The sequence below is a fragment of the Entelurus aequoreus genome, linkage group LG06 (genome assembly GCF_033978785.1).
Source record: "Entelurus aequoreus isolate RoL-2023_Sb linkage group LG06, RoL_Eaeq_v1.1, whole genome shotgun sequence".
In the NCBI taxonomy this organism is placed as follows: domain Eukaryota; kingdom Metazoa; phylum Chordata; class Actinopteri; order Syngnathiformes; family Syngnathidae; genus Entelurus; species Entelurus aequoreus.
Window position 1 is genome coordinate 64,381,524 of NC_084736.1, and position 20,716 is coordinate 64,402,239.

At 41.1% G+C, this 20,716-nt stretch overlaps 1 protein-coding gene across 4 annotated transcripts in view; it reads left to right on the forward strand.

Annotated features, from left to right (window-relative positions):
• The window catches only part of LOC133652447 (tetratricopeptide repeat protein 28-like), a 605,917-nt gene that overhangs the window by 574,586 nt on the left and 10,615 nt on the right, over positions 1-20,716 (forward strand). For all 4 annotated transcript variants that reach the window (XM_062051209.1, XM_062051210.1, XM_062051211.1 and 1 more), the window contains 6 exons: positions 5,539-5,679; positions 16,036-16,180; positions 16,268-16,447; positions 16,525-17,069; positions 20,186-20,433; positions 20,516-20,640. In XM_062051209.1, coding sequence (XP_061907193.1) covers positions 5,539-5,679; positions 16,036-16,180; positions 16,268-16,447; positions 16,525-17,069; positions 20,186-20,433; positions 20,516-20,640 — 1,384 coding nt within the window. The remainder of the gene's footprint in view (positions 1-5,538; positions 5,680-16,035; positions 16,181-16,267; positions 16,448-16,524; positions 17,070-20,185; positions 20,434-20,515; positions 20,641-20,716) is intronic.

The window sequence follows — 20,716 nt, forward strand, 5'->3', positions numbered from 1 at the left end:
ATGCACTTTGGGACTTCAATAATAAATATGGCAGTGCCATGTTGGCATTTGTTTCCATAACTTGAGTTGATTTATTTTGGAAAACCTTGTTACATTGTTTAATGCATCCAGCGGGGCATCACAACAAAATTCGGCATAATAATGTGTTAATTCCACGACTGTATATATCGGTATCGGTTAATATCGGAATCGTTAATTAAGAGTTGGACAATATCGGAATATTGAATATCGGCAAAAAAGCCATTATCGGACATCTCTAATGATTATACAACTCCACACTACAACCAGAATAAATAATAATAAAATTAATAACTGTGAAAATTCAATATTTTAAAGACATAATGATGCTTGCATTGGTCAGTGTACCTAATGTTTTGGCCTTTAAATGTGTGTAAGTTAGGGCTGGGCGATATATCGAGTTTGTAAGATACATCGATATATATTTAAACAAGATATGTGTGGAGGGGGGCGTGGCCTGCGGGCCTGCAGCGAAGCGGGCTGTGCCAGGACCGGCTTCGAAATCAGCGACAGGTGCGTCGATGGCCCACCTGGGCCTGGTTATCTAATCACCTGTCGCTCTGTTAAAAGGCAGCAGCCGGGAGGAGAGAGTTGTTGGAGCTGGAGGGGAGCTGGAGTGAGAGCGAGAGCGTAACGAACACAGACAGAAAAAGACAACTGCTGAAAAGCAACCTGCTGAGAACGAAAATAAAACTGTATTATAACCCTCATGAGAATGATTGGTGGTCCGAAGAACCCCCTGGAAGGCAACTTCTTAAATATGAATTAAGAAAATATCGTAATATCGATATCATTTTTTTCATGTTAAAATGACCAAACACCGCTTATTTGTTGTGTTCCCTCCCACAACAACAACAACAACACACACGCAAAAATGGAGTCTGACTGTGCCACCAGCAGTGTGCCAGTGACCAACTAGTAAGTAAAACGCAAACTTCTGCATACCTGCCAACAACTACGATTTTCCTGTAATGAGTACGGTTTTTGATCATCCATTCCGGTTTACGACAACAGTGGTAGAAAATACGTTTTTCAAATTAAAAATAATTAACTTCAAAATCGAAGCTACGTAGCTTAACTACATTTCCCAGTAACTTGGCAGTAGCTTTGCTACTTTTTAAACAAGTAGCGATTTTCGTAGCTTAGCTATTTTTAGACCCATGTAGCAGATAGCTAAGCTACCTGCTACAAAAGAAGAGAGAGGGAAAAGAGAGAGAACTGGACTAGTGCAACTCCACGGGCAGGGGACAAAATATACGGGAAAGATCAATTATTGGTTGGTTTATGTATAAGAAAATCCATGATTGGTTGGTTGGTTTAAAATGATGAGTCACTATTGGTTAAGAGTAGAGATGTCCGATAACGGCTTTTTTGCCGATATTCCGATATTGTCCAACTCTTAATTAACGATTCTGATATCAACCGATACCGATATGTACAGTCGTCTAATTAACACATTATTATGCCTAATTTTGCTGTGATGCCCCGCTGGATGCATTAAACAATGTAACAGGGTTTTCCAAAATAAATCAACTCAAGTTATGGAAAAAAATGCCAACATGGCACTGCCATATTCATTAATGAAGTCACAAAGCACATGATTTTTTTTAACATGCCTCAAAACAGCAGCTTGGAATTTGGGACATGCTCTCCCTGAGAGAGCATGAGATGGTTGAGGTGGGCGGGGTTGATGTGGGGGTGGGGGGTAAGGGGTAGCGGGGGTGTATATTGTAGCGTCCCGGAAGAGTTAGTGCTGCAAGGGGTTCTGGGTATTTGTTCTGTTGTGTTTATGTTGTGTTACGGTGCGGATGTTCTCCCGAAATGTGTTTGTCATTCTTGTTTGGTGTGGGTTCACAGTGTGGCGCATATTTGTAACAGTGTTAAAGTTGTTTATACGGCTACCGTCAGTGTGACCTGTATGGCTGTTGACCAAGTATGCTTTGCATTCACTTGTGTGTGTGTGAAAAGCCGTAGATATTATGTGAGTGGGCCGGCACGCAAAGGCAGTGCCTTTAAGGTTTATTGGCGCTCTGAACTTCTCCCTACGTCCGTGTACACAGCGGCGTTTTAAAAAGTCATAAATGTTACTTTTTGAAACCGATACCGATAATTTTGAAACCGATACCGATAATTTCCGATATTACATTTTAAAGCATTTATCGGCCGATAATATCGGCAGAGTACGGCAAAACATTACGGACTGGCTAATCAGAGGCGAGAAATGTACGCCAAAGTGAGGAAGATCATAACCGCACAATTAGGTAAAGTCACTTACTTTGTCCTGACCACATCTAGTAGGACCACAGAACCGTACATGTGTGACAGTCCATTACATCGTCGACTGGGAATTAAAAAGTCCTTGTCTGCAAATGTATTTTTTATCTGAGTTTGATACATGTTGTATTATTTGCACAGCTATGTTATATATTTTATGTAGAAAGGATATTTTTCTATTTTATTCATATTATGTAAGTCTGTACTACTTAAACACTTTATTTTCTTGCTGTAAATACCCATCTTGACTAACTGGGTTAATAAAAGTGCCACTGACAGTTTACAGTACAGTTGTCATTCACTTCAATTTCAGTGAATATTGCTCAAAAATGATTATACGTATATTTTCACCGGAAAATATATCGAATATCGAGTTTAAGCAAAAATATATCGAGATATACTTTTTCAACCATATCGCCCATCCCTAGTGTAAGTAATATATTAGTGATTAGCTTCTTCAGTAGCGCAGGCGTCTTTGTAGGATTTCACAACACCGACGTAGCGATGCTGGCATTTTAGGTGGCTGATAAGGTTTGATGTGTTGAAGTGCCATGTTTTTTTTTCCCCATTGCGGAATGTTTGCAGAACATTTGGTGCAAATTGCGCTTTAAGAATGTCTTCCCATGAAACAGTGAGGAGATCCCATACGACCGACGCCGTGTTTGTTCACTGTGAGGTCAGGAGCAGTTTATGAAAGGCTACGAGCAGGAGAAAAGGGAGTGCTTGATTTGCTCACCCTAACCCACCTAATCTCGCCTTATTGGATTTTTTTAATGGTTAACAGAGCTATTTTTTTTATGTTATCGGATGACATAGAACATCTCATTTATAGCCGTAAGTAAGTATGTTCAAACATTTGAGTGGTATTCTAAATGTAAACACAACTTCTACATCCTTTGCTGCAGTAAGGTCAAGAAGTATTTGGACAGTGACAGTCTTTGTATGATTTCACCATTACAGTATACACATTGTGACACTCCCACTGGATTTCAAATAAACAAATAAATCACCATGTTATTGAAGTGTTGAATTGTAGCTTTGATTTAAGAGGTTTGAAAAAAATATGACATTTACCATTTAGGAATTACAGCTACAGCTTATGTAGATAACATAAATTATATTTTCAGTGATCGAACTAACATCATTGTAAATATATGTATCATATTTAATATTCATAATTTCCACGTCAATGGGCTTTATCTACAGCAAATTATTTTATCCAAGTGTTTAAATTGTGCTTTTGTATACTATATATATATTAATATATTTATATATATATATATATATATATATATATATATATATATATATATATATATATATATATATATATATATATATATATATATATATATATATATATATATATATATATATATATATATAATATACTGTGGAGAATGCATATATTTTTAAGAGTTCTTTCTTTATTCATAGTCATGTTTAAAGCAGCTAATATTTTCCCATGTGTACTCTTTTTGCTTGTATCTTGTGTCCGCAAGTAAACTCTGTGCTTTACCTTGAAGGGTTGGAATGTGGGAGTATAGCATACTCCCGTTTTACCTTATCAGTATTAGAACAAAGAGGCTGTGTTCCTTTCTGGGCAGGGCGGGGGCTGTTTTCGTATTCTATAAGTTGTCTCTTTCCGTTTGGCTTTCAGGCCACTTCTGGATGCTGGTATTAGCGCATTTGTAAGGACTGGTCTCCTCAAGCTTTAGTAAAACTTGATAATATTCCTATTCTGTCTTGATGGTCCTTCTTACTCAACATATATGTCATCTGAAAGAATTTGGGATTGACCAGTGACTTTAATTCCCTGAGAGGAAGGCTGGTCAGACGCAACAATTTATATATATATATATATATGTATACTGCATTTAATATAATGTCAATAAAGCTTTGTTATTATATTCTAATCTAATCCTTGATTGTGGCAGACTATATGTAATATGGAAAATTGTAAATTGTTCTTTGAGTGCCACAAGAAAAACAAAATGTGTTTAATGCCCTTTAATTTATATTTTAACCTTCTAGAATTGTTATTTAAATACAACAGGAAACATATGTTTATTGTATTGTAAGATTTTCTGTTAAAATAAAGCCAATATTGACATATTTTGTAGTTCTCTTTATTTTGAAAAGTATCGATATACATTTTGGTACCGGTACCGGTACCAAATTATTGGTATCGGGACAACCCTACATTATATACAGTATATACTTGCAGTGTGTATATAAAATATTGATGGAAGGTTTTGAAGTTGTTTTAGAGGGCTTTCATTTGGAGGCGAAAAAAGACGTGTGTTCTTGTCCCTCATAATGATCGTGAACAATCACAATTCCAAAAAAATTGCAGTTCCACTTTTAGAACAATAGAGGGCTGTCATAGAGATTAACTTTGACTAGCTTTTTTGCAGAAGGTCCTTAAAAAAAGCAACTCTGACACAATAAATAAACCAATGTCAAATGTTTACTGTGGAGAACGCTGGTTCTCCGGAATATTCAAAATAAGACTAATAGTGGAGGTAGAAGTGGGACCCGAGATCCTTAGCTTTCTGGAAATTTGTCCCCCCAAAAATGTTGTTGAATATCCCTGATCTAGTGTATTCCAAAGTGTTCTGTTGCCTTCTGAGTTCCTGCTCGACCTGGTACCTAATAAAGGGTGCTCCTGCTTGCACTTTGCCTATTCTTCTCTGCATCCTAGGATCACACCAACAGCCGACATGCGGCATTGTCACAAAAGGATGTTTAGTAGTAAAAATAAGGTTCAATCTGAAATATCAGTGAAATTAAAGATGTACTTACTTATTACTATTAATGAGGTGGTGCACATGGTTTTGGTGCAGGCTAATACTTAAATTACATGTGCATTATTCCAGTAGCGTTTTGGTGTAGCAGGAGCAGGGTGATATTGCAGAGTTACATTACAGGGATTTATCAGTAATAAAGAGAAAGATAGCAGCAGGGTGGGGGTGGTTGACTCCTCAATGGAATGGCTGGATCAGCATCATCAGCATTGTAATGAAAGGATTAAGCTCTGCTGGGGTTTTTGGACCAAGACTGTGAAATTAGGCCATCTATGTGTGGGTTGAACTATGTGCATTTTGGGCATGCAGGAATGGTTTTAGTTGATTTATCCCCTGGCAGGTGACAATGTACGTCTTTGTACTGTACTTTGCTGAAGTGCAGTTCTTGTGCCAGCACCACTGCCTTCTCATACGTCTGCCTCTTTTTTGTATTTTTCAGAGGGTGTTCAAGCAGCGAGACGGAGAGCGAGGCGGGAGATTTGTTGGACCAACAATTTGAGGAGATAAACAACAAGCTTAACTCCGTCACTGATCCCACGGGCTTCTTGCGCATGGTGTCCAGAAACAACCTTTTCAACAGGTAGTTTGCACCTGGACATTTGTGCGCACCTAGAGAGTCTGTAAAGAAACGGGGAAATCAGCTTTGGTAAGGGGGATTCACTGATTCATCTGTGAAAGGAGTCATTTTCCATTGTTCAGCCCGTGCAGAGGCAGTATGTGCGGAATCCCCTTATTAGATAGACTGAGTCGAGCCAAGCCTCTAAAGCCCTTATCATCTGTCTGTTCTGATGAGGCGGGTCCATGTGTGCATATACAGTACATGCCAGACACTGTCACCAGTGTGTGGAGGTATTTGTCTGTCCCGTCTGTTTGCTGGGGTAGACATTTCGGTCAGGCTATAGCTCGTTCATTTACCAATCATCAAATAATTTATCATATTACGAAGCAAAGCGCTCGTTTCCACTGGTGCTGGTTGGTAATGTACACCCATAGATTACGGGCATGTGTGACTGTGTCATATTTCCCTGTCCTCGTCCTCTTTTGAGCTTCTCTTTGATGAGAGGGTAATTCCGTCTTTAATTGAGTCTTGGTGCTCATTAAGCTGCTTTAATGGGCTCCCGGTAATAATCCACTCATTCTTTTTTTTTTGCCTCAAAAAAAAAAAAAAGCCAGGAAATAGATAGCTCCTTGTACTGTGGAGCCGACCATCGATCTCATTGTTAAAGCAAGAGAGGACAGAGGCAAAGCTCATTGTCAGTTCAACGCATACATCGCTGGGTTATGATGATAAACTGTGTGTGAATTGCATTCTGTACCGCCTTACTGCTCAAGGATCTAACGACTGTATTATAAGGACAATAACCTAGAATTAAAACACAAGTCAAAAACACAAAATATTCTAACATTCTTTAAGAGGTATTACAAAGACATCTGATGCAATTTTATTTGAATACTTTCAAATTGTGACGATTGATCGGCCACCAATTTTCGTGGAAAAAGTACCTAATAGCCCATCCATCCATCCATCTTCTTCCGCTTATCCGATGTCGGGTCGCGGGTGCAGCAGCCTAAGCAGGGAAGCCCAGACTTCCCTCTCCCCAGCCACTTCATCCAGCTCTTCCCGGGGGATCCCGAGGCGTTCCCAGGCCAGCCGGTAGACATAGTCTTCCCAACGTGTCCTGGGTCTTCCCCGTGGCCTCCTACCGGTCGGACGTGCCGTAAACACCTCCCTAGGGAGAAGTTCGGGTGACATCCTGACCAGATGCCCGAACCACCTCATCTGGCTCCTCTCGATGTGGAGGAGCAGCGGCTTTACTTTGAGCTCCCCCAGGATGGCAGAGCTTCTCACCCTATCTCTAAGGGAGAGCCCCACCACCCGGCGGAGGAAACTCATTTCGGCCGCTTGTACCCGTGATCTTGTCCTTCCGGTCACAACCCAAAGCTCATGACCATAGGTGAGGATGGGAACGTAGATCGACCGGTAAATTGAGAGCTTTGCCTTCCGGCTCAGCTCCTTCTTCACCACAACGGATCGATACAGCGTCCGCATTACTGAAGACGCCGCACCGATCCGCCTGTTGATCTCACGATCCACTCTTCACTCACTCGTGAACAAGACTCCGAGGTACTTGAACTCCTCCACTTGGGGCAGGGTCTCCTCCGCAACCCGGAGATGGCACTCCACCCTTTTGGACTCGGACTTGGAGGTGCTGATTCTCATCCCAGTCGCTTCACACTCAGCTGCGAACCGATCCAGTGAGAGCTGAAGATCTTGGCCAGATGAAGCCATCAGGACCACATCATCTGCAAAAAGCAGAGACCTAATCCTGCAGCCACCAAACCAGATCCCCTCAACGCCTTGACTGCGCCTAGAAATTCTGTCCATAAAAGTTATGAACAGAATCTGTGACAAAGGGGCAGCCTTGGCGGAGTCCAACCCTCACTGGAAACGTGTCCGACTTACTGCCGGCAATGCGGACCAAACTCTGGCACTGATCATACAGGGAGCGGACCGCCACAATCAGACAGTCCGATACCCCATACTCTCTGAGCACTCTCCACAGGACTTCCCGAGGGACACGGTCGAATGCCTTCTCCAAGTCCACAAAACACATGTAGACTGGTTGGGCAAACTCCCATGCACCCTCAAGGACCCTGCCGAGAGTATAGAGCTGGTCCACAGATCCACGACCATTGCTGATTAATGCCTTTTAAAGCCGATCAGAAACTCAGATGCCCTTTGACAAGCAGCTAGCAAGGACCATATTTTCCGTACTATAGAACGCACCACTCACCAAATTTTTGAAAAAATTAATATAATTACCGTATTATTCGGACTATAAGTTGCTCCAGAGTATAAGTCGCACCGGCCGAAAATGCATAATAAAGAAGGAAAAAAACATATATAAGTCGCACTGGAGTATAAGTCGCATTTTTTGGGGAAATTTATTTGATAAAACCCAACACCAAGAATAGACATTTGAAAGGCAATTTAAAATCAATAAAGAATAGTGAACAACAGGCTGAATAAGTGTACGTTATATGACGCATAAATAACCAACTGAGAACGTGCCTGGTATGTTAACGTAACATATTATGGTAAGAGTCATTCAAATAACTATAACATATAGAACATGCTATACGTTTACCAAACAATCTGTCACTCCTAATCGCTAAATCCCATGAAATTTTATACGTCTAGTCTCTTACGTGAATGAGCTAAATAATATTATTTGATATTTTACGGTAATGTGTTAATTTCACACATAAGTCGCTCTTGAGTATAAGTCGCACCCCCGGCCAAACTATGAAAAAAACTGCGACGTATAGTCCGAAAAATACGGTATATATATTAGCCGCACCGGACTATAGGCCGCAGATATATACCGGTACGAATGATTCGGTAAATGTTTATTTACATACCCTAATTGTTTCCAAACAGTGCCGGTCACACAGCAGTAAAACGACTGATCAAACAAAACAGAAGTCATCGTCATGGACCCACTAGCTGTAGGAGCTAGCGCTCCAATTCGCTAAACAGACGTTTCTTGGACTGTTGAATGAAGAATCCTTTCGAGCAGAAATGCTATGGACGGTCGTACTTCCGGTTAAAAGGACGAAACAGGAAATACATTTTAAACCATCAGCACCTGCAGTGAGCAAACTTGTCCCAAAAGATGGCACAATGCCACAAACAATAACACACCTTTTCAGTGTCTGTCGGTGTTTCAATGAAAACTATTTGTTGAATACAAAACATTATGGCTGTTGGCGAAAGAAATCCATAAATTAGCCGCACCGTTTTATAAGCCGCAGTGTAACGGTACAGCGGAGAAGGAGACGGCACTGAGGCAGGGACGTCGTTTAGCTTGCAGCGTTTTATTAAGCACAAGTAGGTGACGTGTGTAATTAACCAAAATACGTGGTGTGTGTCTATGTGAGGCGATTACGTGGTGGGTGTTGAAGGTGCGTGTTGTGAAAGATGCGGAAGTCCAGAGAGGGCAAGGCAGGCTCGGAGGTCCGTGGGCAGGCAAGAGGCCAAGGGCTGGAGCGAGGCGACGTAGTCCGGGGGCAGTCGAAAGGTCGAGATCCAGGGAGGAAGCTAGAAGTCCAGAGGGAATCCGGGGAGACGAGACACACAGCTCGAAACCAGGGAACGAAGAGGAGCTGCGGGATGACGACACAGGACAAGACACAATGAGCACAGAAGAGGGGAAACACGGAGAGCGGGGAGGCACATAGGCAAAAAGCTAGAGACGTACTGTACAGGTAGCTATGTTCTGGCACTGGAGCACTGGACATGCTGGCTTAAGAAGGACGTGGAGCTCTCATCAGCGTCAGGTGTGTAGATTGCAGAGTGAGCGGGGGCGCAGCTGCGGCAGGAGAGGAACGCCCGTGGGTGTGTCCGGGGTGTGCTCAGAGGAGCGTACAGAAGAATGTGTGGCAGCAGGTGCTTGAGCCGTAACACGCAGGGTTCAAAGTTTGGGAGAAAAATAGCTGCTTGTGGTCCGGAAATTATGGTAATCATATATCTTCATACACCAGACCTGGGCAAATTAAGGCCCGGGGGCCGCATGCGGCCCGTTGAGCTTTTCAATCTGGCCCGCCGGACATTCCCAAATAATTGTTTTAGATGTTTAAGATGGAAAGTGTAGCTGCCATTATGATGTGCAGTGATGTTTTCTAATGACCGTAAGTCTTCAACTATACTAAGTCTTTCAATGCTTGGAATCTGCATGATATAGTAGTTACTATGGTCATCTAATTAGTTACTATGGTCATCTAATTACCGTAGTTACTATGGTCACTATGAGATATCTCAGATTGTAGGTGGGGTTTTTTTTTACCCTTCGCGTTCATATTTTACTATGTTTGTTGCATTTTGGTTGTGTTTCGGTTGATTGTAAAATATGTTGTCAATATTCAGTGTTTTATCCTTCATAGTTAATATTGTAAATCCCACATTCTGTATTTTCATGTACATTCTGGGTGTCTCATTTAGTAAAAAAAATGTCAACTTCCATTCAGTTTTTTAAGGCGGTCTGTCATAACGTTTTTAGCTTTCAATCATTATTATGAGGTTTTGTATTAGTGTTCCTAAAAATAGATATATCTGCCCCCAGACACACTTTTTTTTATCTAAATCTGGCCCCCCGAGTCAAATAATTGCCCAGGCCTGTCATACACGGTGTGGAACTGTTCTTCTAAACTAATAATAATCATTATCAGACCAGCAAATAAACTGCATTTAATAGTATCTTAAGCATCCTTATGAAATATTATTTTCACTGGAAGATGAGGCTAAACATGTTACACACACTTAGAGAAAGCCAGGATCAGGCATACTAATAGCAAAGCCAACCGCTAAACTGGCTTGAAACACCTTGATAAAGTGTAAGAAGTGTAGATGGAATTGCGATACATCAGAACATAAGCAGATATTAACAGGAAATTAACAAGTAGATTAATAAGAGTTTGAGAGAGGATAATATAACAACAACTGTTGGTGGGTCTGCATTGTCACAGTCCATACACAGTCAGTAAGACGGCGGATCGATCCATAGATTTGTGGTGTCGATACCGAGGGTAAGATCAGTACATGATTGATACTAGAGTGATTAGGTGGATATTTTTATTTTCTGAAAATATTTTTTTAGTTTACAAACTCAGGGAATAATTCCCTGGACAGAGGATGACATTGATTACAAAAAAACAACTGCTTTAGATCAATAGTATATCATCGTTTTTGCGTTTGTTTAATTATTGTGCAGTTTTGACTTTGTTTTTAACAAACAGTTGCATCAAACTAGTCAATCTCAACAGCACTCACCATACATCAAGGAAAAATTTACCGTTTATACATGTGATTGGAATCGGTATTGGTATCGACTGATCTTATTCATGGATGATCGTATTGGGATCGGCAGCATAAAACCCTGATCCGAACCTCCCTAATTCAAATCCGACAATTTACATTCCTTCACATTGGAAGGTATGGTTTCACTAAATATGTGTAAGATAATAATTTGTTGTCCTTTTTTTGTATCAGCAGTTTTACGTGTTGACCCCCAAAGTAGGCACCCACATTAGCAAAGAACCATCCTCCTCCGGCCTGTTCACCAGCTACACTTGACACTCACATTGTCTTGGATTATCCCTTTCATTCTTCCATCCTGTCAGGCTAACAAACGATTGTTTGCTTTCCATCCAGGCTCATGCCAAAGGCTGAGAGAGAGAGGGCCAGTGTTGAGAGGCATTAGAGAGAAGCTCGTGGCCTCGGGCTCCCATAAGAGCCAGCTAGATGCCTTTTGGCTGGGGCTGGGAAGGGAATAGCAGATGGAGGCTTGTGACAAGTATGGCAATAAAACCTGGCCCTGTGCTCCTACTGCACCAAAGGTTTTCTACCCTATGGCCATCATTAGCAAGTTCTCAGTATGTTGTGTCTTCTTACTCAAACACACGGGCACATTGGGAGTCAACACATTCCAATTTGTGGCAGACCTCATTCATAATGCATATCTGACATACCTATTATATTAGGGTTTTTTGGTTGTTTTTTTTACCATCCATCTCTTTAAATGGTGCCTTTAAATAATTGTAGGACTCAAGGCAACTGCACATGCTGTAATTGCAACATACCACAGTCCAACACTGCCACCTAGTGGAGTCTTGAACACTTCTTCTACTTCAGACACTGTGCCTTGTCAGACTCTCTCAACATCCATGTATTTTCCAACAAGTGAGCTGGAGCCTATTCCAGACGACTTTGGGCAAGACTCACATCCACACTAACCATGTACATACATGACTCACATATGAACTTGAAGTGCCATCCCATTCCTAACCCATAGGGTTCAATATGGTCGGTCCACCTTTTGCAGCTATTACAGCTTCAACTCTTCTAAGGTTGCAGAGTGTGTTTATAGGAATTTTCGACCATTCTTCCAAAAGCGCATTGGTGAGGTCACACACTGATGTTGGTCGAGAAGGCCTGGCTCTCAGTCTCCGTTCTAATTCATCCCAAAGGTGTTCTATCGGGTTCAGGTCAGGACTCTGTGCAGGCCAGTCAAGTTAATCCACACCAGACTCTGTCATCCATGTCTTTATGGACCTTGCTTTGTGCACTGGTGCACAGTCATGTTGGAAGAGGAATCCTGTTGTTATTAATGGTACACGTAATCCAAACAGTGCCTGTATATATATATATATATATATATATATATATATATATATATATATATATATATATATATATATATATATTTATATACAGTATATATGTATCTGTATATATATATATATATATATATATATATATGTATATATATATATATATATATATATATATATATATATATATATATATATATATACACACACACATATATATATGTGTATATATATATATATATACACACACACATATATATATGTGTATATATATAGATATATATATATATATATATATATATATATATATATATATATATATATATATATATATATATATATATATATATAGAGCCATTTTTATGCTTCAAAATTATTAAATAAAACCTTTATTTTTAAATGCTTTAATCAATCAATCAGTTCCTGTATTGTCATAATAACACAAGTCATACATGTCAACGAGATTTTGTTGGCGCTTAGTCTAGCGCAGTGGTTCGATCGAACCCTAGGGGTTCGGTGAGTCGGCGGAAGTCAAAACACACCCGACTCATCGTGTAAATAAAAACTTCTCCCTATCAACGTATTACGGATATGGCAACAGCTGACTGGTTGGCAGGTGTGTAATTTGTTGTGAGTTTATGCACTGTGTTGGTTTTGTTCTTTGAACAAGGGGATGCTCATGCACGGTTCATTTTATGCACCAGTAAAAAAACATGGTAACACTTTAGTATGGGGAACATATTCACCATTAATTAGTTGCTTATTAACATGCAAATTAGTAACATATTGGCTCTTAACTAGTCATTATTAAGTACTTATTAATGCCTTATTCGGCATGGCCTTATTATAACCCTAACTTTCTAACCCTGACCCTAACCCTAACCAAATAACTCTAAGTTAAGTCTTTATTACTTAGAATATGTTCCCCTAGTGTCCAAATAACTCTAAATTAAGTTTTTGTTACTTAGAATATGTTACCCATACTAAAGTGTTACCAAAAACATATAACTTTGTCTTGAATTTGAAAAAAAAACAACACATTTTATTTTTCACTAAAGAAGGGTTCGGTGAATGCTCATATGAAACTGGTGGGGTTCGGTACCTCCAACAAGGTTAAGAACCACTGGTCTAGCGGCATAGAAACTGCATTGATGTGCAGGTTGACAGTAGTTTTCATTAGCATTGTAAAGAAAATAGAGATAAGGGGTATGCGGGGTGTCCGAACAGTCAGATGTCTGAAGAGTGTTATGTCGGTGTTGCAGCAATGCAATGTCCAGGGCACAATTATTGAGGTGGTGAAGAGTGAGGTATTGAGATGGACGGGGGCAGTAAAGGGGCAGGCTGTTCATTTAGCAGCCTGACAGCCTGGGGATACAGACTATGAGACATTCTGGTGGTCCTGGCGCAAATAGACCTATACCTTCTTCCAGAGGGTAGCAGGTTGAAGAGGACATGTGCTGGGTGGTGCCTGTCCTTCAGGATGTTGCGTACTCTCTTTAGACAGCAAGCGGTGTACATGGCACTCATCTCTGGGAGTATTGTACCTGTTATTTTCCCCGCCGTTTTGACCACTCGCTGGAGGGCCTGTTAGTGCAGCTAGCAAACCGCACTAAAAAACCTGTATGTTAGGACAGTGTTTTTCAAACTTTTTTGAGCCAAGGCACAATTTTTTTAATTGAAAAAATCCGGAGGCACACCACCAGCAGAAAACATTCAAAAATGAAGCTCAGCAGTCGATATTGACAATTAAAAGTCGTTCTCGCAATTGTTGGATATGAATTCAAACCATAACCAACCATGAATCACTATAGCTCTTGCCTCAAAGTATGTGTACTGTCACGACCTGTCACATCACGGCGTGACTTATTTTGAGTTTTTTGGTGTTTTCCTGTGTGTAGTGTTTTAGTTCTTGTCTTGCGCTCCCATTTTAGTCGCTTTTTCCTGTTTTGTTGGTATTTTCCTGTAGCAGTTTCATGTGTTCCTTTGAGCGCTATTTCCAGCACCTGCTTTGTTTTAGCAATCAAGACTATTTAAGTTGTGTGGACGCTATCCTTCTTTGTGTGGACGTTGTTGATTGTCATGTCATGTTCGGATGTACTTTGTGGACGCCGTCTCTGCTCCACACGCTGCAAGTCTTTGCTGTCGTCCAGCATTCTGTTTTTGTTTACTTTGCAGCCAGTTCAGTTTTTAGTTTCGTTCTGCATAATAGCCTTCCCTAAGCTTCAATGCCTTTTCTTAGCGGCACTCGCCTTTTGTTTATTTTTGCTTTACCTACACACTGCCTTCCGCTTCCGCTGTCGTCTGCATATTGGGATCACGACAAACCATCGTCGTTCCCGACATCTACAAAGCAATTAGCTACCTGCTGCCACCTACTGAGTATTACACGGTTACTCTGCAGAGCTCTAGACAGCACAGACACTCAACAACGGCACTTTATTTTCGGATTATAACTACCGGTTTGCAAAAAATACTTTTAACCCAGCTAGGTGAAATTACATAATCTCCCACGGAACACCAGACTGTTGTTCACGGCAAACACTGTGTTAGGACACTACTGATGGCACAGTTGTAAAAGTTGACCATTAATTTTTGCGGAATGTTTGCACATTTCAGATTCCTTAGAAAGAAAATACATTGTTGGGCCTTTACGACTGTAGAAGCAGTATTAATGTCCCAGCATAGATCTTCTGTTATAGTCACCCCTAAAAATTTGAATCGTTTTCTACGACCTTGTTATTAATTAAGAGTGGAGGGTGTTTTTTGAAGAAAATACTGTATCCCAAACAAATCAGCGATGTAATTAGGCCGCACACTGCAAAAACTGAAATCTAAGTAAGATTAAATATCTCAAATAAGGGTTATATTTTCTGTCTGATAAGATACTTCTTCTCACTAAGCAGATTTTATGTTAGAGTGTTTTGGTCCTAAATTATCTCAGTAAGATTTTACAGCGTGTAGCTGAGATTGTATGACCTATATTGAGTAAAACATGCTTGAAACGAGAATATCAACTGATGCAAAGCTGTGTCATTAACACTCACAAGTATAAAACTACTTTTTTAAAGTAATAATTTCTTACTTCAAGCATGAAAAAAAAAATCATGATGCCAAGCGCATATCATTATGTCAAGATAATGGCACTAGAATTTACTTAATTTAAGAATATTTTCCAACATATTGAGCAAAAAGGTCTCTTTTTTTTCTACCAAGAAAAGTGGTTATTAGTGAGATTATACTTATTTTAAGGTATTTTTGGGTTCATTGAGGTTAGCTAATTTTACTTGTTTTGGAAAGTCTTAACCAGCCGAATTTTCTTGTTCTATTGGCAGATAATTTAGCTTAGTTCAAATAAAACATTTTTTTTATTGTTTTTGAACACTGACTTTTTGCAGTACAACATTTAAAGCGCTATGTGGCGAGGGACGACTGTATGCAATAATATACTGTATTTTGACTCTTTTCACCCAACTGTTAAAACACAAATAGACAAAAAACTGCAGGGACTGGACCATACTTCCTCTACACAGCAAATGGACATTGACACATGGACTGAATAAGCAAGAACATTTTTTCATAATGTTTTCGCTCAGGATGCAATATCATGCCGTGTCAAATATGATATCATCTGTACTAAGATGGATGGGTTCTTAATTCAAATGTACTGTTATCGTATCATCTTTAGTGAACAACTTTATAGAGGCAAGTTAAGTTCATTAAAGTGCCTTAACGTAATTGGTAACAATGTTGTTGTTTTTTCTTGCAGGAGCTGCCAGAGCATGACCAGCTTGTTCAGTAACACCGTGTCTCCTGCAAAAGATGGTTGTTCCTCCCTGTCTTGTCGCTCCAGCAACCTCGGAAAGCCTCCGCTCCGAGCACTTTACGATTTGCTCATTGCACCTATGGAGGGGGTGAGCATTACCTCTCTACGGGAGAGACGAGGCCAGCACACTGCACGCTTTATTTTCTTACTGCATCATCGCGCTTTTCCTTTTCAGGGTTTGATGCACTCCAGTGGGCCTGTGGGCAGACACAGACAACTTGTCATGGTGCTGGAGGGAGAACTTTACCTGATCCCCTTCGCTCTGCTTAAAGGAAGCTCATCGAATGAGTACTTATATGAGCGTTTTAGCCTCATTGCTGTGCCCTCAATCCAGGGCCTTGGGTCCTGTGCAAAGGTTCATTTTATTATAAAAGTTGATGAAACACTAAACTGCAACACACGTTCTGAATCTAACTATTGTTGTGGATTTAGGCTCACTCGCGGCGTCCTGGTCCAGCGCCATGCGGTGGTGTGTCAATGGCAGCAGTGGTGGGGAACCCGAGGCTGCCCTCACCTGTGATGGACCGCTGGCTGTGGGGGCCCATGCCCTCCGCAGAAGAGGAGGCTCTCATGGTAGCCGAGCTGCTGGGATGCCAACCTCTCGCTGGCCCTGCAGCCACCAAAGAAAGGGTCATGAGTGCCCTCACACAAGCGGAGTGCGCCCACTTTGCTACTCACATTTCCTGGAAACTCGCAGCTCTGGTGCTAACCCCGAACCCCGAGAGCGTGCCTGGTGCAGCGAGTGCAAATGTGGGAGGGGGTACCATCGGCAGAGGTGCCAGGGGAAGGAGAGGAAGTAGCGGACGTGGCAGGAAAGGATCTATCGGGAGCAGCTACACCAATCCGGAGTCTCTCCACATGCAGGAGGACAGCAGCGATGTGGAGAGTATCTGTGATAGTCCACCTTTGCAGGAGTTTCTGCTGACAGCTGCAGATATATTGGACCTGAGGTTACCTGTCAAGCTGGTTGTGCTTGGGTAGGTGGACTACATAGGGCAGCGCTAAAGTCATACTAGCCAACCCTCACGATTTTTCCGGGAGACTCACGAATTTCAGTGCCCCTCCCGAAAATCTCCCGGGGCAACCATTCTCCCGATTTTCTCCCGATTTCCACCCGTACAACAATATTGGGGGCGTGCCTTAAAGGCACTGCCTTTAGCGTCCTCTACAACCTGTCGTCAGGTCCGCTTTTCCTCCATACAAACAGCGTGCCGGCCCAATCACATAATATATGCGGCTTTTACACACACACAAGTGAATGCAAGGCATACTTGATCAACAGCCATAATGACCGTATAAACAACTTTAACACTGTCACAAATATGCGCCACACTGTGAACCCACACCAAACAAAAATGACAAACACATTTCGGGAGAACATCCGCACCGTAACACAACATAAACACAACAGAACAAATACCCAGAACCCCTTGCAGCATTAACTCTTCCGGGATGCTACAATATACACCAAATTCGGAGGTCTCAAGGTTGGCAAATATGGCTTAAGTTGCTGTAGAAAAACATTTAAAGGGGACCTAAGATGAATTTCGTCTTTTCTGACATATTTTTTTAATTTTATTTAGCCTTTATTTATTTAACCAGGTAAAATCCCATTGAGCTCAAAGATCTCTTTTCCAAGGGAGACCTGGCCAAGACGGCAGCAGCAAGGTTACATTAAAAACAGTAAACAACACATAAAACATCTAATTTACAAGATTAAAACTTGCTCACATAACACATGTGCATACAGACAAGGTAAACTGCAGTCCTTTCACAGAAGCTTTAAACTCATGTAATGTAACAAGGGTTTGAAGTTGAAGATGCAATTGTAGGTTATTCCAAGCATTTGTTGCTGAAAACCTAAATGCTTTCTTGCCCAGTTCAGTTCTTACTTTGGGGACGACAAATTGCAGAACATTCATTGAACGAAGATTGTGACTTCCTTGTTTCTTTGTTAAAAGACAAGACAGATAATTAATGTTGTTACAGTGTTGGATACTTGTGTTAAACAATGCCAAATCATAAGGTTCATGCATTTTGGCATTAGTTTGCACGTAGTATTGGATGTCTCTGTTTGCAGAGTTACACAGCGAGGTGGACATGTTTATATAGACATTAAGTAAAGAAAACAATCTAGTATACCATATTATTTTTATATAATTTTGGCATGTGCATGATAACATATTGCTTCTAAAAGCAGTTTTTTTCATGCACAGTCTGAATCGAGTGTGGGGGTGTACCTAATGATGTGATCGGGATGAATCTATGTCAGTGGTTCTTAACCTGGGTTCGATCGAACCCTAGGGGTTCGGTGAGTCGGCCTCAGGGGTTCGGTGGAGGTCAAGACACACCCGACTCATCGTGTAAATAAAAACTTCTCCCTATCGGCCTATTACGGATACGACAACAGCAGAAGTCAGACTGATTTGCAGGTGTGTAATATGTTGTGAGTTTATGCACTGTGTTGGTTTTGTTGTTTGAACAAGGTGATGTTCATGCACGGTTCATTTTGTGCACCAGTAATAAAACATGGTAACACTTTAGTATGGGGAACATATTCACCATTAATTATTTGCTTATTAACATGCAAATTAGTAACATATTGGCTCTTAACTAGTCATTATTAAGTACTTATTAATGCCTTATTCGGCATGGCCTTGTAATAAGCCTAACCCTCTAACCCTGGCCCTAACCCTCTAACCCTAACCCTAACCAAATAACTCTAAATTAAGTCTTTGTTACTTAGAATATGTTCCCCTAGTGTCCAAAAAACTCTAAATTAAGTGTTTGTTACTTAGAATATGTTCCCCTAGTGTCCAAAAAATTCTAAATTAAGTCTTTGTTACTTAGAATATGTTCCCCTAGTGTCCAAAAATCGCTAAATTAAGTCTTTGTTTCTTAGAATATGTTCCCCATACTAAAGTGTTACCAAAAACATATAACTTTGTCTTGAATTTGAAAAAAAAAAAACATTTTATTTTTCACTAAAGAAGGGTTCCGTGAATGCGCATATGAAACCGGTGGGGTTTGGTACCTCCAACAAGGTTAAGAACCACTGATCTATGTAAAACGGAAAAAAAATAGTGGTCAACATATATATTTAAAGAGGGTACGTTAGTACGTGTGCCTCACAATACGAAGGTCTTTGGTTCAATCCTGGGCTCGGGATCTTTCTGTGTGGAGTTTGCATGTTCTCCCCGTGACTGCGTGGGTTCCCTCCGGGTACTCTGGCTTCCTCCCACCTCCAAAGACATGCACCTGGGGATAGGTTGATTGGCAACACTAAATTGGCCCTAGTGTGTGAATGTGAGTGTGAATGTTGTCTGTCTATCTGTGTTGGCCCTGTGATGAGGTGGCGACTTGTCCAGGGTGTACCCCGCCTTCCGCACGTGTGCAGCTGGGATAGGCTCCAGCACCCCCCCGCGACCCGTAAGGAAAATTTTCCATAGAAAGATTATGATACTTATGGAGAAGGTAGGTTGTGGTTTCATTTGCAAACTGGGAACGCCTCCACAATCAAACATCCTGCAGGCGCACTCAAAAAAATGGGTTATAAAAATGACTGTGAAACAAAATTTATACCAATGTATATCCCACACATATTATCTAGACCAGTGGTTCTTAACCTTGTTGGAGGTACCGAACCCCAACAGCTTCATATGCGCATTCACCGAAACCTTCTTTAATGAAAAATATATATATATTTTTTCAAATTCAAGACAAAAGTTATGTTTTTTTTCCAGTGCACAAAATGAACCATGCATGAACATCACCTTGTTCAAAGAACAAAACCAACACAGTGCATGAACTCACAACAAATCAGTGTGACTTCTGCTGTTGCCGTATCCATAATACGCCAATAGGGAGAAGTTTTTATTTACACGATGAGTCGGGTGTGTCTCGACCTCCGCGGCGGAGGGTTCGCCGAACCCCTGAGTCCGACTCACCGAACCCAGGTTAAGAACCACTGATCTAGACTGTGTTTTAAATGTAGATTAAGATCATCCTAGGTCCCCTTTACAGGAAACATTTGGTAAAATGAACAAATCAAAGTCATCGACTTCTTTCAAATGTTTTCATTGTTGTGTCCTAGTTCCTACCTGGAGTCCAGCAGCAAGGTGACAGCAGACGGTGTTGTGGGCTTGACCCGCTCCTTCCTGGCTGCGGGAGCTCAGTGTGTTCTTGTGTCCTTGTGGCCCGTCCCTGTGGCAGCCTCCAAGGTTTTTGTCCATGCTTTCTACACTGCCCTTCTGAATGGGACCAAGGCTAGTGCCGCGCTGGCCGATGCCATGAAAACTGTACAGAGCAGCAAGCAGTACTCGCACCCCTCCAACTGGGCAGGTAAGTGACTAATCGCAAATTCATTGATTAGTACGTTAAATATACTGAATATGTGCTAATTATGGTTATATTTTCATCCCAGGTTACATGCTGATTGGCAGTGATGTGAAACTGAACAGCCCCTCCTCTTTGATCGGACAAGCTTTAGCAGAGATCCTGCAGTATCCTGAACGTGCACGGGATGCCCTGCGAGTTTTACTCCACCTGGTTAGACATGGACACACAATATGTGTATAACAGTACAAGTATGTGCAACACTGACACTATAATTGCACTGTTACAG